This window comes from Ochotona curzoniae, unplaced genomic scaffold (genome assembly GCF_017591425.1).
Source record: "Ochotona curzoniae isolate NIBS_2020 unplaced genomic scaffold, NIBS_Ocur_1.0 contig_1, whole genome shotgun sequence".
NCBI classification, from domain to species: domain Eukaryota; kingdom Metazoa; phylum Chordata; class Mammalia; order Lagomorpha; family Ochotonidae; genus Ochotona; species Ochotona curzoniae.
The window spans coordinates 3,720,235-3,745,993 of NW_024464918.1; the positions used below are offsets into that span (position 1 = coordinate 3,720,235).

At 38.4% G+C, this 25,759-nt stretch overlaps 2 protein-coding genes across 11 annotated transcripts in view; one reads left to right on the forward strand and one right to left on the reverse strand.

The window, feature by feature from the left end:
- The window catches only part of FAM13B (family with sequence similarity 13 member B), a 61,394-nt gene extending 55,383 nt beyond the window's left edge, over window positions 1-6,011 (forward strand). For all 7 annotated transcript variants that reach the window (XM_040981074.1, XM_040980990.1, XM_040980814.1 and 4 more), the window contains one exon: window positions 119-6,011. In XM_040981074.1, the coding sequence (XP_040837008.1) occupies window positions 119-242 (124 nt within the window). In that variant the 3' untranslated portion in view covers window positions 243-6,011. The remainder of the gene's footprint in view (window positions 1-118) is intronic.
- Window positions 4-24,381, reverse strand: PKD2L2 (polycystin 2 like 2, transient receptor potential cation channel). 4 transcript variants are annotated; one of them, XM_040981438.1, is made up of 14 exons: window positions 24,296-24,360; window positions 23,631-23,732; window positions 20,956-21,089; window positions 19,998-20,254; window positions 16,798-17,019; window positions 15,928-16,156; window positions 14,353-14,523; window positions 13,259-13,440; window positions 10,326-10,446; window positions 8,852-8,953; window positions 6,878-6,942; window positions 6,171-6,225; window positions 4,140-4,252; window positions 4-375 (listed from the first exon to the last, which is right to left on the reverse strand). In XM_040981438.1, the coding sequence occupies exons 1-14, from the start codon at window positions 24,324-24,326 to the stop codon at window positions 297-299; spliced, it is 1,863 nt and encodes a 620-aa protein (XP_040837372.1). In that variant the 5' UTR covers window positions 24,327-24,360; the 3' UTR covers window positions 4-296. The 4 variants fall into 4 exon arrangements, with proteins under 4 accessions (XP_040837372.1, XP_040837543.1, XP_040837451.1 ...); XM_040981517.1 differs by lacking the exon at window positions 4-375 and adding an exon at window positions 3,442-3,546 and having other exon boundaries at window positions 14,353-14,457; window positions 24,296-24,365; XM_040981346.1 differs by lacking the exon at window positions 4-375 and adding an exon at window positions 3,442-3,546.
- Window positions 24,382-25,759: the final 1,378 nt, after the last annotated feature.

The following is a 25,759-nucleotide window of genomic DNA, read 5'->3' on the forward strand; positions in this document are numbered from 1 at the left end:
TGTCAGAGCAACTTTTATTTTGATTTATGTTTGGTAACACTGTATAACTGGGCAGTTTCTCGTTTGCATTTTCTAGATGCTGTATAGGCTATCTCAGCTTTTATTTTTTTTCCCCTAGGAATGCCCAGAAAGAGGATCGTGTTCCAGTGCTTGAGGAGTACAGGGAGTACAAGAAAATTAAAGCGAAGCTTAGGCTTCTTGAAGTTCTTATCAGCAAACAAGATTCTTCAAAATCCATATAAAATATGCTCCTTCAAAAGTTCACATCATAAAGTCAGTTGTGTCCCTTGAAGCTATCATGTGTACTTGGCTGGTACTTGAGTTCGTTTTTTCAGGCACTCAGAGAATTTCATTTTATACTTGGTTGTGGTGCCACTAAAGCAAATGATGGGAGGGCAAGTGGGCCCCTCTCAGGAGTGTGATGTTCCATAGTAACCAAGACCGACCTCTCCACCTCTAGGAAACATATGCCGTTTTCTTCATTGTTTTGCACTACAGATACATCCTATTAGCTAAAGACTAGAATTTTATCCTTTCAAGAACTTTGGAAATACAAAACTTTTTGTTACACCAACATTTTTTTTCCATTACTGAAGAAAAACGAGAAAGTCTTCACACTGAATTCTTCGGTTGCCTTTTTCTTACAGAATGACTGAAAATTTGAAAGAAAAGCCTATAAAAGTGCACATATGCAACTGTGTTATGTTTTCCTAGAAAACCAAAATCAAAACTTTCAAAATCAAAAGTTTTAAAGCCTACTGTGGAACACCTTTCTGTTTAATTCCCAAAGGGACACCTTTTCACAGGTAGTATGCTAGCAACATTTTGCAATTCAGTGGTCACACAATTCCTGGATGAAGATAACAGAGTGACCTTGCTTTTAGTGCAGTGAAAACACACGCCACACATGACACAGAGCTGCATCATCACATGCTCCTGTGGGGCTTGAGTTGTTTCCCGAGTTCCCATTTCTCAGCTGGTGGTGATATGATTTGTCTGGATCAGATCTCCCATGCTGTCCTCCTTCCTCCCCCCAACTCCCCCAGCTCCAGAAAATGTGAGAAAACAGCCATGTCAGTAGGTAGGAATTCTGATGGTGCTCAGATCTCTGTGTTCAATCAAATGGACCTAAATTGGCAGGATCATTATGCCTACAGTAAATCTGTTCTTCACAAGGGCTGCACCACTGCATTTTTACGTACACCTTCAGGGGGTTGCATCTCTTTTCCTCTTTCAGTCAGTAAAATCCATGCAAACAATACCCTCTCAAAGGGACTGCCTTTTGTCACATGCTGTGTAAGCAGATGTTTACAGGATGGCCAGTGGCATGCCCCTTGTCATTGACTCTTAGCCACTTCCTTTGGTCTGATTCTGTATGGCTTTTCTTCAGGTACTCTGCTGGTATGGTTATGCTAGTCATTTGTACAGAAGGTGACTTCGTTTGTGCTAACAGTGTGACAACAGGCTTGGGTCAGGCTTAATCTAAATGCTTTTATTTTGTGGTGCTTTATTGGATTGATGAGTGTCTCACTTTGTGCCCATGTTTTGCATGCAATGACCCATGCATGATTTCCTTAAATAGGTAATATTAACAATTTATGCCATAACAAATTAAATTTTGCAACATGATTTAATAAGGTGAGGAAAGCATGAACCTTGGCATTATTTCATAGTAAGCACATGAAGTAACAATAGTAAATAGCATTTCTATTACTTCACATTTCACCTTCTTTGTGCAATGCCTTTTTTGTGGGGGAGGGAAAATCCAGTGGTAGTAAATGGTGTAGTTGGGGATTAAAGAAAAAGCACTAACTGCCTTCCCCTCCCCAATGTTTTGAGTGGTTTGCTTTTGATACTAGATTATTCATAATGTGTTTCTAGAAAAAGTGAAATTGAAAATGCCAAAAGATGTATTACTTTGATTTTAATCCATCATGCAGTGTACCTTTCAGTTAATTCAGTCTCCAGACAGGAGTGTGTTCAAACATCTGATTTTATGTGCACTGTGTATTTTATATGAATGTTTTATTTTATATACCACATCCAAAAATGTCCATATGCACTATTTAAATGTTTTAAATAATATATTCCTTTATAATACTAAATCTATATGAGTACCATATTTTTATAAGTCAGTGGCCTGACAGGTTTCATTTTAGAATTAACAGCTGCTTTCATGATGTTATTCAATGTTAATGTTTGGCTGCATGTAGAATAGGTAAAAGTGGCGTGGCAACACTTCTGTGTGGCAGTATTGTGTGTCATAGTTCAGCAGTAGGTAGTAGAATTAGGCAGTTTGTGATAGTTTTTCTTTGGTACAAATAAAAACTATATCTATATACAAATTATTATATAGATATATATATGTCTACCATTATAATTGCATTGCTATGACTGGCACTTCATTGTATAGACTTTTGTAATAAAAGAACTTTAATGTCCTAAGTCATTGTAATTGTTTATTTTCCAGAGGTGTTAAAAAGGAAAAAAGTTGGAGAGCTCAAATGTTTGCTTGCCTTAATGTTCTTACACTTTGTTTGGTTTACCCTGTTGCAGGGCTGTTTCGGGGACATAGAGTTACCAGATGTTTGACTGGCAAGTCAGGGCAAGACCACTTGTAGAGAGTAGTGAGTTTTGCTGTGATGTACAGTCTGGAAAGAGAGCTTGGTTTAGCATGGTGAGTCTCGATCGAATAATCTGGGGACTGTTGTGTACTGGTGTGAAATTGAGTGCTGTGGCCCAGAGATGGTACTTGGGCTCATAGAACAGTTAGAGCTATGGCAGGCTTAGAAAAATTTGAAGAATTTCTTTCCAGTTATTAAAAGGCTGGCCATGCATGACTTTCCAGTCATCAGGACGGAGCTGTTGCAGCATTCTCATTTGCTTTGTTTCTAGAAAACCCGAAATGTGTCACTCTGTAAACTGTCTAGGGGAATTTTCAGCTTGAAGATACCAGTGAAAGTTCTTAGGTGGTCGAGGAGTTTGTTGATCTGAAAGTTGGAGGGAGGTTATTTTATTTGAATCTTATGTAATGCTTTTTTAAAGTTTTAAGCCTTTAATTATCTATGGTCAATGGTAGTTGAAACTGGTACTTGTGCACTTGAAAGCACCTATAATTCTACCCTGTACCAATGAGGAAACTTTACCTACTGACTGGACTGTTTTAGAGACCTGCACCATAAACATTTTGTACTTCACATTGCCCAAACTTAATAATAAATCTTAGAAAGTTATGTGTGTGTGTGTGTACTGGAGGCATTTGTAGCATACACATGGGCTATGTGTAGTAGGTTTCTTCTGAGGTACAGAAGTCTCAGAAATCACTTGGTTATTATAATTGACCCCTGAGGTGGTTTAGTTTTAGTTTTTTCGGTGTGACTGAAATGAGAACAACTTTAGGTTCAATGCATGAATAAATCACTCAGTGATTGTGTCAGATTCCTACCTCACTTGTCTTGTAGAGCTGAAAACTTTCTCATCACTCGGTTTAGTTTTAAACTGATGTAGTGTAATTCCTTCTCCAGCTCCACAGCATATAAAAAGAGTCTAAAAGATAATTTAAACGGAAGTAGAGAGTAAGTCAACATAAAGTAGATTTTTAGTGCCTAATAAGGGTGCCCTTTTTTTTTGTTAAGATTTTTTCATTTTTCCTTGAGTTAGAGAGAGAGTAGGAAAGAAATATATCCCACCAACTGGCTTACTCCTTAAATGGCCACAACTGCTAGAGCTGGACTGAGGCTGGGAACTAGGAGCCCCAGCCTCCTAGCTTGGGGTGTCTCACGTGGGTGCAGTAACCCAAAGCCTTGTGCCACTCCCTTAAACAATAGCTGGATAGCAAATGGAGCAGCTGGAACTGGTGCCAGTACGGCATGCTGACGAAGAACTGGGATGCTACATTGCTGCATTGGTCCCGAGAAATGCTTTGAGAAGGAAGACAATAGCCCATCTCGCCTGGCTTAGATGTAACGTAATGTAAAAAACTGATCTTTCACTGTGAAGCAAATACTCATGTGCTTCAAGATTTGGTAGAAAATGAACAAATTTTAGCCCAGTAAGGTTTTGGATTCAGGAAAACGGTGTAACTAATGTCCTAAGCCCATCTCACACAGTTGCAGGCGCCGGCTAAAGCAAATGCTTACTCTCGGAATTCTTGTTGGGTGACAGGCTGGTAGTCATCCTGAATTTCTGCAGAGTAATACTTTTTCTCAAGTCTCTCTTTCCATTTTCTCATGTGCTCTGCCCTTTGGATTTCCTGTGAAGTTAGAAAACAAGTATAAGCTGCAAATTTTAGATTTGTGTTTCAAGTCTGGCACACACTCATCACAGAGTTAGGAATTTTAAACTGTACTTCCAGGCCTTGGATTTTGAGCCTCATTGTCTTTGGCAAGCCTGGTTTTCAGATCTCAGCACCAGCGAAGTTGCTTTGGAGGATTTGGTGAAAGAAGTGATTAGTGTAGGAAAGGTACTATTTAATTGTTACTCTCCTTTCACTGCCTTTCCCTTACATCTTCCCTTGTCAAGGCTGAGATGCTCTTCATTTGCCTCTGTTGTGTGGAACCTACTTCCACGTACATCTGTGGGTAGTCACCATTCTCCCACTGACTGCTGCCAACTTGCCTCAATCTCCTCTTTGTAATTATTTCACCAGGTAGTCAATCTCTTTGCTCCAAACTGCCCACGTATCATGTCCCAAAGAAGCTCTTCCAGAAAGTCCTTGATGCCTGGATGGGAAGTGGAGCTGCTGGAATTAGAACCAGTGCCCACATGAGATCCCAGAGTGTTCAAGGCGAGGACTTTAACTCCTAGGCTATCATGCTGGGCCTAGTGATCTTTTTATTACAATGCTTTGTTGTTTGGTACATTTGGGTATAATTGTTAAAATTAACAAAAGTGCTCCTAGAGTCATTTAGAAATTTTCTCTTGATATATTAAATTATATCCCTTGATAATCTTATTGTGTATTATACCTTTGCTCATGCTTTTATGTTTAAAATGTTAAATCACTTTAAGTGTATATGATGGGAATATAGCACAGCATTGTGTTTGTTTTGTGATTCAATCTGAAAGTATTTTAAGAAAAGCTAGAGGTAGTTGCTTGGCACAGCATCTGCAGTGCCTGCCATACTGTAATTTTGAGGGAAATATTAGATGTAAGTCATACATCTGATTAATGTATTAATGTAAGGTATGGATTGTTGTCTGCCAAATATTACTGGTTTTCATCTTGCAATAGTATTGTGTGTTGAGGTTTGGGCTTGTTGCTTCATCTTATTTCTGTTTGCAGGTATAGATCAGTATAGACTCATGAAATCCTGTTTTGTATAATGGTTTATACATCATGATTCATTGCAGTCCTTAGATAGTCTAGGGTAGGTTTGTCCAGTGTGACCCCTGAAGCTGATTCTGGTGTCCTTCTAACAGATGTCTATCATTCTCAGAGCGATTCTATTTTCTGACTCAGTAAGTTATTCCAAACTCATCTTGTGTTTCAGTCCTGGCACTGGTATATCGCGAATGAGTCCTAGCCCCAGTTAGAGGATGAGGCCCCTTGGAATCCAAATCTCTGTTCTTGTACTGACTGCTACCAGGGTATCATCTTCTAGCCCTCTCCGTGGACCGAGCTAGAATAAATGTGTGTGTTTGTATACAAACTTCTACAATTCTAATCCAACACCAAAAAGTTCATTTTAACTTTTATCCTTCCTATTTTTGTAACTTAGAACCAATGCAAACTTCTCCAGTATTAATTTGACTGTTTTAAAGTGCTGCTATATTCTTGAAATTGAAGGGCATGCATTCCTGTTCCTTAATTTACACACACACACACCCACACACACACACACACCCCTTATAAGTTTTGTTGAATATGTTAGGTAATTTTGCAATGTAAAAGTAAAATAACCATACTAATTAACATAAGAGGACGATGTAGTCATTTCAGTAGAGTATACTCTGTAAAACCTAATATGGCAATTCCGCAGTGAGTGTACACTTCAATACCAAAATAGTACTGAGGGTGAAAAAACCTGGAGTTGAAGTAGATACTGTGACATTTATTTTAGAGGTGATAACTTTTGCTCTGAAAAAAAAATTAATTCTTAATCAGAACTTGTCTATTAGCATTTCTAATTAAAGCTATCACTGTGCTTATGAAAAGAAGAAAATCTTACACTTTCGTCAAAGCCTTCTTTTCTGGCTTCTTCAGCCAAATCTCCACTGGTTTTCCTCCTGTGAAAAAATATTTGTGTTAACCCCCCTGTCAGGGATCTGGGTTTGGGAAACATTCTGACACCCAAAATCATTCAGAAAATTTTAATGTGTAAGTAAAAGTGTAAGTATTATATCTAAAATGTTTTTGACAGCTAAATGAAAATTTATGCTGACTACAGCTGTTGCCTCTCTTTTTAAAAGGACTTTCCTCTTTTGAATAGTATGCCATGCTAAATTATATTGATTTTAAGTAAGCTTATACTTTCTTAACATCTTCAGAGATTAAAGAGGTGCTACTGAATGTACTTGGAATCACTACAGTGGATGGTGGTGCTTTTTAGTGAAAAACCTTATTCTCATAATGTTCTCATGTAATACAATGGTTCTTAACAACTTGGGAAGGTACAGATTAGATAATACCAGTAGTTTATTTTTGAATCTGTTTTGTGCCCGATGATTCTACTCTAGGCTAAGGTAAGTATTTTGAGCATGTTTAAACCAGGTGCAGCTAAGCTTTGGTGTTTGATGGGGTAGGCCTTCTTAACTGCATTTTCCACTTTGAGTATTTTCTATCTAGAATGAGTTTGTCAGGATGTAACCCTGTCTTAAGTTGAAGACCACCTCTATAGAACATACTAATAAGTTAAAGTTATAAAAGTCCACTTACATTTTCTTGTCTTCATCTTTTTCAGCTTTCTTCAGATTTAGTTTCTCAAGAGCATTATTGTAACTCTAGGCAAAATTTAAAATAATTTGAAAATTTATCAAAAATACATCCTGAATTAATATTAGATCAAGTAAAAAAAAATTGGTCTCTAGTGACTGCTACCCTAAAGAAATAAGTATGGAGATCAAGTGCTATGATTATCTTCTTTTGGCCTTGTTACCACCTGTGGTTTCTCCCTGCTGGTGAGAAAGTAAAAGGGGTTTTCTTGAGAGCATTACACCTGAACTTGAAAAAAAATATATTTAATATGTAGTAATGCCAGTTGTATTAAGGATGTTAACATAAAGCATATAGGCCATCATATTCCAGACAAAAAGTGAGGAAAGAAAACCCCCCACAAATTAAGTTTATTTGGGGTTGTTTTAAGGGCTATCCTTGAAGACAATTCTACAGCTACTGGGACTTTTTCTCTGCAGTGTGCTGTGGCATAGAGCCACATGATGTGCCAAGATTGCAAAGGTTAACATAGGGTTCTGCTGCAGTTTAGAGTGGTTGGGCATTGAGAGCGTAGCTGATTTCATTCTATCAAAAGGAATAGAATGTTCAGAAGGAGAACAGCTTTGAGTATGATTATCGCGTGTCTTGGCATGAAGAACAGCGCCGCAGAGAGGGTGATGAAATAACAAGACTGCAGGCCCATGAGCTGCTGTATGTAGAGGCAGAGGGGTCATGCTCAACCTGTGTGTGGAGATGTTGGGTTGAATTCCTAGCTCCAGCTCCTGGCTAGTGTAGATGGGAGGGAAGCAGTGGTGACAACTGCAGTCTTGGTGGGAGACAAGGATTGAGTCCCTGGGTATTGACTTTGGTCCAGGCCAGTCCCAGCTGCATGCATGTGGAGAGTGTTGTTACAAACGGGTGGTCTCTCTTTGTACCTCACAGTTACTTTTTTTAATGAGAAGAAAAAGAAACACTATAATAACAGCTAATAGGTAGGGACTGTGGAATTTGAGGAGAAGCTGTGATATGTGACGAAGGAATTTGGGCTTGGAGAGCTGGTGTTGTGGCATAGTGCGTTCAACTGCTGTTTCAGGTGCTGGCATCCTGTGTTGAATTGGTGTTTCAGATCCTGGCTGCTCTGCTTCTCATCCTTGTTAATATGTCTGGGAAGGCAACAGATAATGGCTCAAGTGCTTGGGTCCCTGCAACCCATATGGGCAACCTGGATGGTTTCATCATCCTGTCTTGTGTTTGGCCCAGCCCTGCTTGTTGCAGCTAGTTGGTGAGTAAATCAGTGGATGGAAGGTTTTCTGTCTCCCTTTCTATTCTCCATACTAAGCACCACCCCTATACTCCCATACTCTGATACCCTCACACTGCAAAGCTTTGCCTTCCAATTTTTTTTTTAATGTGGACACATTTTGATCAGCCCATTGAAAAGGATGAGATCAGAGTTAGAACTACTAAAGTGTTACCATACAACAAGCCTGGGCGAAAGCTACCAAATAAATATCCTAATCTATCTAGAGGCAATTGGAATTCAAACAATCTTTGAATTTCACAAGCTTAAGGAAGATTTATACAAACCTTGATACCAGGAGCGACTATGAAAATGAGGAAGACAAGCAGTATGAAATTCTCAATTTAAACAGAAATTTACTAGTACTTGAATGGAAACTTTTTGGAAGAGTTTTTAAAAATAATACCGAACAGTGCTTAGCAGTCAGTAACTTTATTATCATTTCTAATATCAAACTCTAAAATAATTTTGGTTATATTTTAAAGGCAGCAAGTTATCTCATTTCCCTAGTAGTGAAATAATGCAGATATGAGTAACACTGGACCAGAAATGTGAACACCACCACAGGAAAAAAGAAAAATCCATTACTTGGGATTTAAAGTATTATTCAGATTGTAAGAATATAAAATGAGTATGACTTGTCTTGGACTTTGATTAGGAAAAAAAATTGGACTTACTTGTTTTATCATTTTACCAAGTTCAAAATCTGGCCTTCTGCCTATTGAATAGTCAGCTTTCACTTCAGAATAGGTATCATTAATTATTGCCAGGAACATGTTCTAGGAAGAATTATTGAGCAGTTATTTCAATAGAAATTTAAATGTTAATGCCATTAAAAAGTACCAGGGCTTTAAAAAGTAAATTTAAATTTAAAAAACTCATGTGCTCAATAGTAGGGATATGAATGTACAAACCACAGTGGAGTGGAAAACTGAATACAAGTCACTATGGCAAATGAGAAAAGCAGCATGTCGAGTAGCATATGTGAGCTGATTATTAATAAATACATAATCATATACATTAACTTGTCAGTATTATATAGCAGAAGATATCAATGCTGATTATATGGTCACAAGATTGTTTGCTATTGAAGTTGCTTAAATATTGTACTAAGTTCCTACAACTGCTAATGTCCTGATAACAGCATAAATGTGGAGAGGATATTCCTACCCCAATTGCAGTTCTCCAACTTTTCACTGAGGCACACTTGTATTGCCCTTACGATTCTTCGCCATCATCAGGGAATAATTATGTGCACCTTGAATGTTTTAATTAATGTGGCAAGCTTTTAGACTTAACGGTTAAGATGCCCTCACCCCATATTGGAATACTTGAGTTTGATACCTGGCTCTAGCTCCTGACTCCAACTTTCTCCTAGTGTAGACCCTGGGAAGCAGTAATAATGGTTCAAGTTATTAGGTTCTTGCCACTCATGTTGGAGAAGTGGATGGAGTTCCCAAATTCTGACTTTGGCCTCAGCCTAGCCTTGACTGTTGCAGGTATATGAGTGATGAATTAGTGAGAAGGAGTGTGTGCACTTTTTTTTTTTTTAATATTTATTTGTTTTTGTGGGAAAGTCAGATTTACAGAGAGAAGGGTTCAATTAGAGACCCAGAAAAGATTCCTGACTCCTGGCTTCGGATTGTCAGCTCCAACCATTGAAGTCATTTGGGGAGTGAACTAGAGGATCAAAAATATTTCTGTCTCTCTGTAAATCTGTCTTTCAAAACAAATCTCAAAAAAAATTTCATGGAGGACAGTAACAGTGCCTTGACTAAGAGGCTCAAATAGACTTGTTCTGAGCATATGTGAGAACTTATCATAATCAGACCTAGAAAATCACAAATACTAATGACTGAATTTATACCTCCTGGTTGTTCTGACCTAAAGAATCCATACATACTTGAGTTATTTGTGTAAGTGATTTAGCCATTGCTGGCTAAGATAAATAATTGTCAATTACTGTGATTACATATCCCACTGGAATAACTTGAAATCATGGCTACTATTTTCGAGATTCTGGACTACTAGTCATCCAAAAAATAATTCTTAATTTTGTACAGTGTTATCCTAGCCAAGCAGTAATACTGCTGTTTCTTCTAATACTAAAAAATTAGGGGGGAAAGAAATAAGGAATTTGGTTATTCTTACCAGAAGGACAAAGAACACAAAAAATATAAAAGTGATGAAGTAAATGGGTCCCAAGATCCGATTGGCTTGCTGAATACCGGCAAAATTAAAATCTCCAAGAACAATTCGAAATTGTGCAAATCTTTGATGAGAAGAAAAGGAAAATTAGGAAAAAACTTAGATTGCTTGAATCTTTCTCCAATAAGTGATTTTTAAACATTTATCTAGACTTAAACAGCATTAAACTTTAGATCTGATTTTATTGAGAGAAGGGGAGACAGGAAGATCGTCCATCTGCTGGTTCACTTTCCAAATGGCCACAGCACCCAGAGCTGAGCCAATTTGAAACCAGGAGCCAGGTTTTGTGCTGGCCCACAAAATCATACTTCTGTTCTACTTTTAATACTGGCTTGTAATACTCTTCCATATATGATAAAAAGTGCTAAACTGGAAGTAGATCAAAAAACCTCAGAACAAGGGGGCCCAGCGGCATGGCCAGTGGCTAAAGTCCTCACCTTGAACATGCCGGGATCCCATATGGGCACCGGTTCTAATCCCGGCAGCTCCACTTCCCATCCAGCTCCCTGCTTGTGGCATGGGAAAGCAGTTGATGACAGCCCAAAGCCTTGGGACCCTGCACCCATGTGGGAAACCTGGAGTTAGTTCCTGGCTCCTGGCTTCAGATCAGCTCAGAGCCAGCTGTTGTGGCCACTTAAGGAATTAAGTCATCGGATGGAAGATCTTCCTCTCTGTCTCTCCACCTCTCTGTATATCCTCCTTTCCAATAAAAATAAAATAAATGTTTTCTGGTTTTTTTTTTTTTAAACCTTGGAGCAAATAATATTTCCCTTCTTCCTTTTCTGGCATAAGTGCTAAGAGTGCCTAAATATTTCTGACTTATCTTTCATCTTTGAGTTGCAGAAAAAAATAAATAAAAGGTGCCATTTCTCATTCTTTCCAGATGTTGGTTTAGGAACTGTAGCCCCTTTCAATTATTCCCTTCCTACCAGGAAAGTGTTCAGATAGGAAGATAACACTTAAATTTTAAAAAATTTTATTTAAAAAACAGAGAGACAAAAGTTTGCTCTGCTGGGTTTGCTCCCCAAATGTCCACAACAACTAGAAAACCAAATTTAAAAATATGCAAAGGATCAGACCTGAATAGATAGTCTTATAAAAGAACATAAACATGGTAGTATATAAACAAATGGTCTATATCATCAGGGAAATGCACATGTTGACCATGTGGAGATAAAGAGCCCTCTACATTACTGGAAGGAATGTGAAATGCAGCAGCCTACATAGAATGTAATGGATGTTCCTCAAAAAATTGAAAATGAGGCTACCATGTGCTTCAGTAATCTCTGGTTATATATCCACAAGAAATGAGGTTTTTAATAGAAGGATATCTGGACTCCCCAGATTTACTATAGCCTTATTCACAATAGCTTAGAGATGGAGTCAACTAGACTATCCATCAATGAGTAAATGAGTGAAGGGATGATTAAGAGCTGTTAGTCAAGGGTGCATAAATTTCATCTAGATGGAGCTCTATTTAGCAGCATGGTGACAGAATTTAAATCATTTTGTACACTTGAAAATAGTCAAGAGTTTTCACCACAAAAGACAAAAAGATAAATAGGTGATGGATATGTTAAGTTTTCTTGATTTAATAATTTTGTAATAGTTACATATATCCAGACAAATATACTATAAGTATATACATTTTTGGTCCATTATACTTCAGTTAAGCTAGGGGTGAATGTAGATCATAGGATCCATTAAAACCTCTTGTGGGTATAAACAGTTGGAAGCAGGGTCTTGAGAAGATATTGGTACTTTCATGTTCATACAGCATTACATCTCAGTGCTTCAACATGAAACAGTCCAAGTGTTCAACAGGAAATGAACAGATGAGCAAACATCGTATTGAATATAAGTTCAATAAAATACTGTCAAGTCTTCAGGAGGAAGGAAATTTTTGCATGTGTTACTACATGGATGAAACTTGAGGGCAACATAGGCCCTTTTATTTTCCAGATAAGGAAACAAAGATCTAGAAAAATTATAGCTGGTGACAAAACTGGAAAGTAGAATTATATACTCTTGTTTTCTAGTCCACTCTTCTTTCCACTGCTAATTAATAAAGGTGTATTTTAGGAAAATGTCATAAAATTTCAGACATTTATGCTTAGGTTATTTACATGGTTATGGAAAAAGAGGCAACTTAAAGACACTTCTTTAGATTAATAATGCTTCCCAAAAATCTAGTGAAAGAGTCATGAATAAGTTTGTGAAACTTTTAACAAAAATCAACAAAGGTATTTTGGTTTTCAGAACCATATATTAATACTAGAGTAAATTTCCAAATGCAAAATTCCCTAAACTTGCTGGAATATATGACCTGTGCAATACTGGTCTTGAATTCCAGAAAAACATATTTTAAGATTTGATATTTTAGACCCACAAGCTTTAAAAACACAGCTATTTCCCTAGGGATTTCTATTTCCTTCTGTAAGTTTGCTTGTTGCCTATTACTGATTACTGTATGCCTATAAATATTTTAAAAATTACATTCTTAATCAGGTCAATATCAGTAAAAAGATTCTTATCGTGGGGTTTTCTGAAGAAAATATAAGACTTCTTTTACCCAGAGGATAATACTACAGAGATGTGGAAACCAGTTTCCATTCCCTAAAGTAAAATCCTCAGTTGAAATAAAAAATGAAAAAATATTTTTCTAACTTGAGATAGTAACACTTAAAATATAATAACCACATCTATTTGTGTCTTTTAATGCTAAATTCTACTTTGAGGGTGAAAGATATTTGGCCGTCCATGAGAATATCAAGTTAAAATTTACTAAGGTTATATTACTACTTACTGTAGGCCTCCCATGATTTTTTATTTTAGAAAGTAAACACAACACAATTATATTTATCCTAAGGGCTTACATGGCATTTTGGAAAGTGGAAAAGTCGTCAACCTGTGATCCAAAAACAAGAAATCCTAACTGGGCATAAGCAAAGAAAATTATAAAAAACATGATGGCAAATCCTACTATGTCTTTTATACAGCGGGACAAGGTTGATGACAGCTGAGACATTGTCTTATTAAAGCTTATGAATTTGAATATCTGAAAAAGAACAAATTTAATTGCAATATAATATAAGATTGTAATTAGAGTAACAATTTCAGAAGACTTCTGCTTCAAAATGAAGGAAGTATTCACATACAAGTGTCTGAGGATTTGTCAACAATCATTACAAGTTTAAATATTTAAAAATCTATTTCAAAATGTTCTTCATTTTTATTTATTTGAAAGGTAAAGTGACATGAGGGTGTGCGTGCGCACACACACACACGATATCTCTGATTTGTTGGTTTATTCGAGTGTCATAGCAACCGGACTGGAGCAGGGCAGGGCCAGGAACCAGGGTATCCTTTCAGGTCTCCCCTGTGGGTGGCAAGGACTTAGTACCTGAGCCATTATATGCTGCCTCAGCGGAAAATTTGATGAAAAGCAGAAGGTGGAGATGGAAGTTCACTCCAGGCGTTCCAATGTGGAAACTGGGTGTCCAAGCAATGACTTAAACCCACTACACCACAATGCCCACTAAATGACTTTTTACAAACCTTTACTCGTTTGAGGAGGGAAGGAGAGGGAGCGGAGGAGAGGAGAGTGAGTGAGATTGAAAGATCCTATCCACTGGTTAACTTCCCAACTCCAGGCTGGTCAGCTTGGAGCAAAGAGCTGGGAACTCAATCCAGATCTCCACATGAGTAGTAGGATCCCAATTTCTTGAGCCATTACCACTATTTCCCAGAGGCTGCCATAGTGTGAAGCTTGAGCCCACAACCACAGCCAGGTGCTGAACCCATGCACTGCAATATGGGACACAAACATCCTAATTGGTATCCTAATCACTAAGCTATATATTGCACACCAAGATGCCTTTTATGGTTACTCTGTAAATTTTCTCCCACAACCAGACAATTCAAAATTTTATTACACTGTGTATTATGTAGTATAATAAAATATAAATACCTTTATCCATGCAAAGAAGATAGTAATAGCAATTATATTGTTGTAATAAATGTGCCAGTATGCAAGAAAATAGAAGTCTGAATATTTTTCAGTATTTTGCAACAACTTTCCAAGTAGGAGGTAAGTTTGCAAATTACAGTATACATAGAAGGAAACAGACACAAAACACAACTAAATGGGGAAAATAAGAGTGAAATTAGAGATTATTCCTTCCTCTAAATCTTCTGTAACTTATGAAGAAATACATCAAATTTCTCACCAGAGTTTAACACAAAGGGAGGGAAAGGGAGGACACAGGCTTTATCCCACTCATCCACTGACTTATTCCCAGAATGTCGGGAAAGGCTGGGACTTGGCAGGCTCAAGCTGGGAGCCAAGAACTCAATCTAGGGTCCCACACGGGTGGCAGGGGCACAACTCCTTGAGCCTTCACTGCTGCCTTATGGGGTCTGCATTAGCAGAAATCTGGAGTCAGAGCCTCGAGGCCAAACATCCACTTCTGCTTTTACATAAATGGATCTAAATTTTAACTCATGGAAGTTTAAATTAGCATAATAATTGTAAGGGTAGAAACATTCATTGCCTTCTATTCTGTTTCTATGAGTCAAAGCACAGCAGCTCTAAACAAGAGTTTTCTGCTTCACTTGGTAACTAAAAGTTGAATATTTTCTACCATGTAATTCTATAAGGAAAATAAATTCACTGTTCTAAAACATAAACCTCTTAAGAACTTAGCAATCCTTTTGAAAGAGGATTTCAGAACCGGGTATCTTAAGTATCTGAGTTTGATAGCCAGAATGAAAATTTCCTTTTCTCTTTCCCTACCTAAAATACTGAGATAGTTGTTGAATGCTGTGCCCTTTAGCGTGATTTTGGAAAACAGGGCTTACATATTGTATTGGCTACAATGAAAGGACAGTAATGGTGAAAGATCAAATTATACAATCCAGAAGTGTGCTTATTAACAGTTCCTAAAACCAAGCTCTTAATATATTTGTCTGTCTCCATTTTGATTTTTTCTTTTAGTTCTCTACATTCTGCAATTAGAAATGGCAATCTTTGGTCTTTCTGGGACTGTTTCCCTGACCCTGGCATACTCTGTTCCCCTAAGTACTTTCTGGCTGCTTGAGCACCCTCTCCTTCAGTAGTCCCCTTAGTTTTTTATTTTATATATTTATTTATTTATTACCTATTCTTTAAAATCTAGTGTAATGAGGAAAAGCAGATTTAGACAACATAGAAGAGTACTTTTTAAAGGACCTTCTCCCACAAGATTCTTGTCTACTGAAACATTCTCGGTAAGGAATTTTTGAGTGAGTGTAGGGATACTTGCTATGCCATTAAATCATATTTGCATATATGCCATTAAATCACCTGTTGGCTTATACTGACCCTACTAAGGCCAAATCGCAAAAAACTGGTATTTTCTCTTAAGGGGCATACCATTAGTATGTATTAGAACAGTTCACTTAATGTTTGATGCTTCTAGCTTCCACAATAGGTCTTAGATGAGCACTTCCCTTATAGGTAGATTAATATATGATACCCTTCAGCCACATGCATTAGTGTACTCACCAGTAAAAGCAGTAATTCTAGCCAGTTCCAGATACTTTTGAAATAGGCATATTTGAATTCCTTTATTTTTTTGCCTTCTTGTGTTGTAAAAACAATAAGAAAAATACAAAAGGTTATTTCACAGGAGGCAATAAAATAATCATAGTAGCTGACATATCTAAGGAGCTTTACAGAGTAAAACTGCCATGATGTAAGTATTCCTCCAGTTGCAGGGAATTCTGCCACCAATCTGTAAAATGAGTTTTGTGAAAGTCACTGCATTTAGCACATAACCCAATGGGAAATGTCTAGTAAGTTTAAAATAGGTTTACTTGGATTTATGGGTTCAACTTCCTACATTTATTTATTTATATGAAAGACAGGATTATACAGAGGGGGTGAAAGAGCGGGCTCTTCTACCTATTAGTTCACCCCCCTAGTGCCCACAATGGCCAGAGCTGGGATGGTTTGAAGCCAGATGCTATCTCTCTCTAGTCATTCAGTTTTGAGTTCAGATTGCTTGCCTAAACTGGGACATTACTTATCTTCATAGGAGAATGAGATGTTTAAGGAAAAATACTATTGAATACTGTTAGGGTCCTCGCCCCACATGTTTAAATATTTCAGAGGAAAATACCTTTACATTCTCTCCTTCTGATATACCAAAGATACTTTGCTTCTGCTTCCAAATATCAATGTTACATATTCTACTGGAGTAAATGTTTACTTTAGGCATTGGATGCTGGATACAGGGATCAGCATATAAATGGAAATAGGAAAAATGAACTCCAGCATTAAATATAAAAAGATTTTGAGACTGATCACTATTATTCTGGTATTTTTAAGTTCAGCGTACTACGTACGTATTAAGTTCAGCTTTGAGTCACTCACCTGATGATGCAAAACAAATTTACATTAGCATTGTAAAGTGAAAAGTCAATAAAAATGACCCTAGTTCCTCTTGTGATCCAGCTGTTTAGTCGAAGGTTGACAAACTTGGTTTGAGTTTCAGATTTTGATTTTGATAAGGTGAAAATATATCCCCCATCTCGGTAAACACCAACATATCCCCAGTGCAAAGGGGAACTGGTTTTAGAAGAAGAATATTTCCACCTGTTAGGCATAAAAAAAATGAGAGACGAAAAAGCCCCACTGAGAACTATCCAAAGAATTTGAACTAACCTTTGGTTCAAAAGTAGCAGGTAAAAATGTAACAGGATTAAGCTTATAGTTATTACAGCAATTTTGAAGAAGGTAATGCATTAAGAATTAAAAGAACACATTTTAAATATTATGGGCAACACACTATGCTTCTATGAAAAAATGTTCAGAAATCCACTTGTTGCCTCAAGGAACTTAAAAGACTAGATATGTGTTGTTTCCTTTTAATTTATTGTCTCTGGTAACATGAGTTGTTTAGTCTTTCAGTAGGACAAGAATATCAAGATCTTGATTCAGAAATATCTATTGTAGTCTGCCTAGCCTTAAGGTCCTATATTATTTATAAATGTCTAATAAGTAAACCTGCTGTTATATGATGATCTGATTCTTTAAAGTATTACTTAAGATATTTTATTTATTAAGTGGAAGACAGAGTAAGAGAAAAAGAGTTCCCATTTGCTGGGTTACTCTCCAAATGCCTCTAATAGAACAAGAGAGGAAGCCAGGAGCTATGAATTCAAATCAGATCACTGCCTAAACTTTTCTTTTTTTCTTTCTTTTATTTGAAAGGCAAAGTTACAGAAAGAGCTTCCATCAGCTGGCTCACTCCCCAAATGACTGCAGTGGCTTGGGGTTGGGCCAGGCCAAAGCCAGGAACCTAGAACTCCATCATGGTCTCCGTATGGGTGGCAGAGGCCCAAGCACTTTGGCCATCTTCCATTGCCTTTCCTGGAGCGTTAGCAGAGAGCTGGACAGAAGTGGAGTTGCCACACTCAAACCTGCATTCATATGTCAGCATCACTGGAGGCAACCTAACCTGCTGCACCCCAATGCTGGCCTCTGAACTTATTTTTCTATGAGTAAACATTGTATCTTCACTGGAGGTAAAGAGAGACATCTTTAGAGGAAATTATTTTAATAAAAGTTGTAATTCTGAGTGTGTCTGCATATGACAGTTAAACTGTAACAGAAGAATTTGTTACACTAGCTCTCCTAGCTTCCAATAATTTAGATGATGTTTCTAATTAATGAATTTTACCTGTTAGCTAGACAAACAATACAGATTGATTCTTATTTTGATTTTTGAGGATAACAGGTATTTTTAAAAATTGCTTTCTATTTGAAGGGTAGATTTTACAGAGGGAGAAGTCTTCCATCTGCTGGTTCACTCCCCAAACAGCTGCAGTGGCCAGAGCTGAGCTGACCTGGAGCCAGGAGCCACAACTTTCTTCCCGGTCTCCCATTTAGGTACAGGGTCCTAAGGACTAAAGCCATCCTCTGCTGCTTTTCCAGGCCATAAGCAGGGAGCTAGATCAGAAAGTGGAGCACCCAAGACTTGAACTCATATGTTATGCTAGCATTACAGGCAGAGGGAGGATCAGCTTGCTATGCCACCACACCAGCCCCAGGTCTTAAAAAAAAAAGTCTGAGAGGCATAGGAAGAGAAAGAGAACAGGAGAATGAACATAGAGGGAGGATTCCACCCTGCCAGTTTAGTCCCCAAATGGTTACAACTAGGCTAAGGCTGAAAGCAGGAGTGGAAACAATCCAGAACCCTTGGAGTGGGTGGCAGGGACCCAGCTACAGAGTTATTGTTACTGTATCACAGGGTTCACGTCATTCATCAGTATTCAGAAGCTGGAGCCAGGAATCAGACCCATGCAGGAACTTGAGTGTCTAAGTTGCTAGGACAAATACCTTCTCCAGAATGACAGATATGAATTTACAATTCAAGAAAAAAAAATCAAGCACAGAAATAACAAAATAAATTCAACTCATATTGTTAATTTTGACATTTAAAGTATTTGTAATTGATGAAAATTTGGAATATTAGAATATCTAAGGATTATTCTTGAGAATCCAATTAATTAAATACTTGATTTATTTTTAAATTTAGGTGCAAAGGGAAGTGAATACCACTTTAAGATAATGTGTCCCCAAATTTATGAACTTTTGGATTTATAAGAATACTAGTCCTAAAAATATCCTAAACTTATGTAAAAAAGAAATGCCAATTAAAAATGAAACAATTATTAATCCAGGGCAGACTGTTGAAGAAAATATAATCATACTTCATATTTGTAATAAACTGACTGATGATGAACGATGATTACGGTATAATTATACTGAGGGGCTAAGAGCAGAATGAGTATGTAGATAGGTGGCATCAAAGAGCTACATGACAGATCATTTCCATGATAGAAAAACAGTATGTGAAAGTGTCAAATCAAGCAGCAGCTCTATGAAGATATCATTTAGAGACAAGTGTGTGCTGGAGGAAATAACTACAAGAGCAAAAGTAAGACTTCTGGACACTGTGAATATGAGAAGGATGGGGTAGTCCTTCATAAATATTTGTAACATTTTGATGAATATTAAGTTATAGAAATTTTATTTTCCTCTTATGATTTTTATAGGACTTTGCATGTAAACAGGACAGATACCAGGAATCTTCGTGTCAAGGGCACAGGGTGCTCATGGTTCTGGGCTTCCACCTTCTCAAGTGCAGCTATGAGTCAATACCAGCATTACTTGGGCTCGGTTCCTTTGAAGAAAAATGACCATCATACCCTAGAGCAGATGTCACGGGACTAAACCAGAGTGAGAAAGGACAGTGGGGATGAGTTGGAGGGAGTCTGGTCACAGCCAAAAAAGCTGGTTCAGCAATCATTGCAGAAGCAAAAATTGATGTTTTGCCTTATCTCTAGTTTGACTAAGCATTTCATATGCCAACAGGAAAAAAAAATCACTCTGCATCCTGAAGTAAAAATAAAAACAGGTTCACTTTTGTCTTTTCCAGACATGACTCTTTCACATTCGTCCTTTTAACATTATTGAAATAGTCTTTTTACCTGACAGTCTCCAGTTAGTATACTTGGAAATAAAATGGCAAGCTGCTAGAAAAATCTGTGTAACTTTATAGTACTTACTCAGTGTCAGTTCTGAGGCCAAATTCAGATAGATCTTCATTTTTAGAAGTATATTTGTCATAACATTCATGCATCAGAGACTGAAAGGATGAGTAGACCTTGCAGGTGTTGTTACGGACTTTTAGTTGACGGACTCGGGGTACTCCCAGAAGTATGTTTTCATAGTAGATACGACTGCTGTTGTTTAAATTGTATAGCCTCTGGTTATTGTACCATGAATCCCAGTACAAACCTTCCAAAAGGGGTCCTTCCATAAACTTCACAAAGATAAATGTCATAGAAAAAATATTTTCATGTCATTAAAATCTTTTATAACATTATGTACACCTAATTTTGAGTATGGAAAATAAATTATTGCAACCCATCATTAATATGAATGGTGGTATGGCTACTGCTGCTGAGTGCACTGGCTGAGCACTCTTTCCTAGGCACTGCACCAAGCACTTTATAAGTATCTTTACAAGATTCAACTCATTGAATCCCACAGCCCTTCGTCTCTTCTTACATAGAAAATTGAAGCCAGTCAGCATCATAGCTGGTCACAGTCATGTTGTGACTTCATGCCAAGATCGACTGTCCTTCTTTCCATTGGTCATGTAAATGCCTCAAGATGGCCAATAAAAAAAGAGGCATATTGAACTATGACTTTTTAAAAGGCTTACTTGTTTATTTGAAAGGCAGAGTTACAGAGAAAGAGAGTTTCTATTCACTAGTTTTCCAAATAGCTGCGATAGCTGGAATTAGGCTTGTCTGAATGTTAAAAAGATATATTGATTTAAAAGTAGTTAACAGTATCACATTGAGAATACATTGAGAATAAGTAAACACTTGGTTGGTGTGAATTAAAGAAACAATATCCAGTTTTATTAATTCTTTTAATAAATATTGAGTATCTTAGGTGTACCAAAAGTTTATGAAATTTCTATAATATTTCATCCACAGGTACACAATACCTTACCTTCCAAAAGTCAGTGATACTGCGAATAGACTTAAAGTTGGTTCTTTCATCATCAGCCACAGAAGTATCCAAAAACAGTGATGACATAACCTTGTTTAAATAATACATATGTGGGTTTACCATTCCAAAAGTCACTAAGGAGAAGAATCCTTGTTTAAGAATTTGTTTAAAGATTCAGTTTATCAGAATTAAAAATGTTGTCACAGTTTACTCTCATTTTTTTTGAAAAATTCAACTTTTATTGTTTTGTCTGATTATAAAAGTAATAATTTAAACTCATTTAAAAATTCCAAATAGAAGTATAAAAGCAAGAGAAAGCTGATTGTAGCCCCGGTTCAGTTTGGTATATATTCTTTTTTTTTTTTTTAAGATTTGTTTGAAAGGCAAAATTAGAGCAGATTACATGTGCTAGGTCACTCCCCAGATGGCCACTTCAGCTGGGGCTGGGCCATACTGAAGCCAGGGGGCAGGTCTCTCCCATGGCTAGCAGGGGCCCAAGCACGTGAAGTCATCCTACACTGCTTTCCCCGGGCCACGTAAGGGAACTGGGTCAGTAGAGCAGCTGAGACTCTGATTCATATGGGATGCAAGTATTGTAGACAACAGCTTCACCTCCTATGATTATTTTTTATGTATATACATGTATATATTTTGAAATTTTGTTTTAAATGTATTTAGAAAGACTTATAGAGTTACAGAGAGAGAGAGCGAGAGAGAGAGTGCGCACCTCTATCTTCTGAGTATTCCACTTTGGGTGTAGGGGCCCAAGGCCTTGGGCTGTCCTCCATGGCTTTCCTAGGCTACAAGCAGGGAGCTGGATGGGAAATTGTACATCTAGGACTAGAATTGGCACCCATATGGGAGCTTTGCTCCAGAAGCCGAAGATCAGCCCGAAATATCACTGCACTGGCTTTACATATCTACATTTATAATCATTCCAGTTTTACAAAAATTAGGTTACATTATACATTACATTATATTCACTAATATGCAAGGTTTTTTTTTCCCCCTGCACGTTGATTAAGGCTATTGAAGTTAGACAAGTCTAACTTAGAGTTACTATCATAGAGATAGTAACTACCATCTCCTGACTTTATTGTGGGCAAATGAGAAGATGCATGCAGAATACCTGAAACCATGCTTTGGTATGTGTGTTATATGGTAGGAATTTTAAAAAGTACTGACGTTCTTATTCTCTTTCTTGTGATCACTCAGTTTTCCAGAGGAGTATAGATAGATTCATAAATAAATACACAACATAAATAAGTGGCTTTTTCATGATAAATTCTTCATTTTAAAAAATGTATCACATAGACACACGAGACTCTGTCACTCATTAATAACTGCATTTAATTCAGTGTATGTGCCAAAATGTTAAACAAATTCCTGTATTGATGGAAACTTAAGAGAATTTTTCAGTTTTCCTTATTGAAAAAAATCTCTGGGAGAGGCACTTGGAGCAGTGCTGAAGATAGCACTTAGATGGCCTGTGTTCCTTATCCAAATGTGGGGTTTGAATCCTGGCTCTGCTTGCCAGGCCAGCCATCTGCTAATGTGCATTCTGGTTTTGGCCTCTCCCAGTATCAGCCACTGAGGACATTTGGCAAGTGAACCAGCAGACAGAAGATCTTGCTCCATTGTCTGTCTTTCATTATCTTTCTACTTTCCAAATGTCCTATAATAGGCATGTATTGTTTTAATAACAGGCTTTTTTTTTAAAAACCATGTAGGATAACTTGTAACATGAGTTGTAGTTATTTTTAAGATTTGATTCACAGTCATTTCTACATTAATTAATTGGTATATAATAGTTGGTATGGAGCACACACCAACATGAAACAAACCTTGCAAATGAGCTTACCTATTCTGTATGTTGGATACTCTATAAAGACAAAATGCTTTTGAATACTGCCCTTTACACATTAAGTCAATGCTAATGACTCACAGATAGGAAAGATACTTTCACAGTTCTCAAATTTGCTCTAACTCTGCAGAAGCGTATTAACTGCAACACATCAGTGAAAAAGCTGGCTAAGATATTTTTGGCCTCTTTTGTACTTTATGGAACACATATGTTTATATAGCTTTAAAAGAAACCACATTACAATTATCAACGCAAAGGACTAATTATGTTCAAGAGATGTCTGTGAAATGAAAGGAGTAATTCTATTCAATGTGGACAATGGAAGCTTCTCATTTTAATTGTTCCCTCAAGTTTTACTTTTTTTTTTTTTTAAGTTTTACTCTTAAAACTGGAAATGAGGGCAGACTCTTGACACAGCCGCGAAGGCTCAAGTCCCAGCTGTGTACACACTTCCAGCTTCCTGCTAATAACGCACTCCGGGTTCCAGTAGCTGGGCCCTGCCATACTTGTGGGTGAGCCACACTAATTTTCTAGCTCTAGCTCTGGTCCAACCTAGCTCCAGCCGCTGTGGACATTTGGGGAGAGCAGTAAATGGGAGTATTCTCTCTGGTTTCCAAGTAAAGTGATAAAATGTTTAAAAGCCACGGAAATAGTGTCAATTTAAGGAAACTTAAGAACATGTGTAAAATAGAGTTTTAGTACTCTGACAGTCTATGGCTTTATAAGGTTTTATGTTTTCATGTATGCTTCTTATCTCCGTATTTTAACTTCTTAGTTCAGTCGTCATGTTTTTCTTCATCTGTGTACTTACATATACATAGGTTTATTAAAAAGATAAAGTACAGCAACAGTTCCTGAAGGGTGGTTCTAATTTCTACTTCCTTTATGTAATGCAGATTATGTTTTGAAGACCCTGTGAGATATAAAACAAACATTTTCTCTATATTATGTGTAAGTTACAATGTATACAAGTAATAACAGACAAACATCAACCAGTGCCCAAAAAAAAGGTTCTGAGAGCTTCTGATTATTTTTAAATAATCAGACATGGCACTGAATCTTCCCATGAGGCAGGTCGGCCAGCATTTGATGGTTTTATACCAATCTTCCAATATGGACGTTTCCTCCAAGCCCCACTGTAAGCCGAAAATGCAATCCAAACAACAAACTGAAACCCCGATTTCTTTCCCTGCCAGTCCACATTGCTTCTCGGGAAGGCTGCTCTCCGCTAGGGGAACAAAAAATACTGGGGCTGTCGTTACATCAGGATACGACTCAGATCAAAGGGCTGGTCGATTGCAGAGCAGAGGAAAAGGGGAGTGACCATTTTTCCCAGAAGTGAAATGGAACAGTGTTCCCTCTTGGCGATCATATTTCTCTCAGAAATGGAGATCTGGGAGTTACAGAATTCCTTACAGAGTATCCGGATTTTCCAGACTGGACCTGACTTAGCCGCACCCTAGGAGAATCCCTCACCCGGTCGATACCAACGCGACGCCTCAGCCATGGCCGACCTGGACTACACCGCCCGTTCGTCGCCTCCGGGCCGTGGTGCGCCTGCGTGACAGGATCGCGAGGGTCGCCGCTTCGCTCGTGCGCCTGCGCGAGCCCTCCGACCCCCCCCCCGCAGGGGGCGCTGGCGGCAGGCGCGCCTGCGCAATGAGGAGTCCTCCGCTCTCCTGGCCTGAGGCGGGCTGGGTTCTGCCGGTAGTTTGTTTGAGGAGCCCCGTTCCTGGGGTAAACCTGCTTGGGACCCCCAAAACCATAGTAATTGATGACAACTGGCTTCTCTTTCTTGAATCTCCTTAATATTTATCGTCTTGTTTACTCTCTACTTCCACCTCCCTTGAAGGTAGGTATTTCTCCCCTTTCAGGCCCTGAGGAAATTGAGGTTTTGAGAGATGAAATAATTTACCTCGAATTGAGGCCAAGTACATTGGGCACCAAAGCCATAAGCATGACTCCCACACCCCACTCCCACTGTCATGGCTCCTAGCAGAAACTAGGTGTTAACCGCGAGTTGTTTTCACTCCGTGTTGTATGTATAACCGTAGGGCCGGTGTTGTGTCCAGCGGTTATGAGGTGAGGACGTAGGTTAAGGTGCTGGTGACCCACATCCAGGGGCTCGGTTGTGATGCCTGGCTCTGGCTTCTGACTCCCCCTTCCTGGTCCTGCTCCTGGCAGGATGCGGTGGCAGTCAAGTAGTTGTCCCTCAGAGCTGGGCCGATCCATGTGAGAAAGCTCGGCTGTTTTTCATTCCTGCCTTTGGCCTTTGCTCACCCCTGCCCGTTGTGGACACTCGAGGCCCACGATCTCTCTCCGCCTCTGCCTGTCAGGTTATTGAAGAAGGCAGAAGGCAGTGCCCGTGTGAAAGGCTGGTTCCTGCGATTCCAGACCAACCTCTGGCCCAGAAGCTTTGCCAAGTTGAGTAGGTGGTTTGCAAAACCAACTATAGAAATGGCTCAACCAGTGTGACTCTAAAACAGCCTGCCAGGCTGAGATAGAAGGATTCTCATGTTGGGGGGCGGGGGGAGAGGACTGAGTCTACATGTTCTAGGACAGACTTAAAAAAAAAAAGCAGCAAAAGAAAACCTCAAATGAAAGTGGAAGGTAAAGCCACTTTTCGTGAAAAGGAGATGTACAGTTAATGTTCATGAATGCTGTTGTATGTGCACATTAAAACAAAATTATGTGGCCTGGCGCGGTAGGCTAATGGCTAAAGTTTTATCCTTGCGCGCCAGGATCCCGTATGGACGCTGGTTCTAATCCCGGCAGCCCTGCTTCCCATCCAGCTCCCTGCTTGTGGGAAAGCATTCGAGGACGGCCCAAAGCCTTTGAACCCTGCGCCCATGTGGGAGACCCGGGAGGCTCGGGGCTCCTGGCTTCGGATCAGCCTAGCTCCGGCTGTTGTGGTCACATGGGGAGTGAATCAGCGGATAG

What these genes read in the sequence shown, in the direction of transcription:
- PKD2L2 (XM_040981346.1), bottom strand. Translation starts at nt 24,326, where the DNA reads ATGGCTGAGGCGTCGCGTTGGTATCGACCGG. An exon ending in GTATCACTGACTTTTGGAAG is followed by an intron (nt 20,255 to 20,955) that starts GTAAGGTATTGT and finishes ATCTTTGTGAAG; the next exon opens with TTTATGGAAGGACCCCTTTT. An exon ending in GGCCTCAGAACTGACACTGA is followed by an intron (nt 17,020 to 19,997) that starts GTAAGTACTATA and finishes TATGCCTAACAG; the next exon opens with GTGGAAATATTCTTCTTCTA.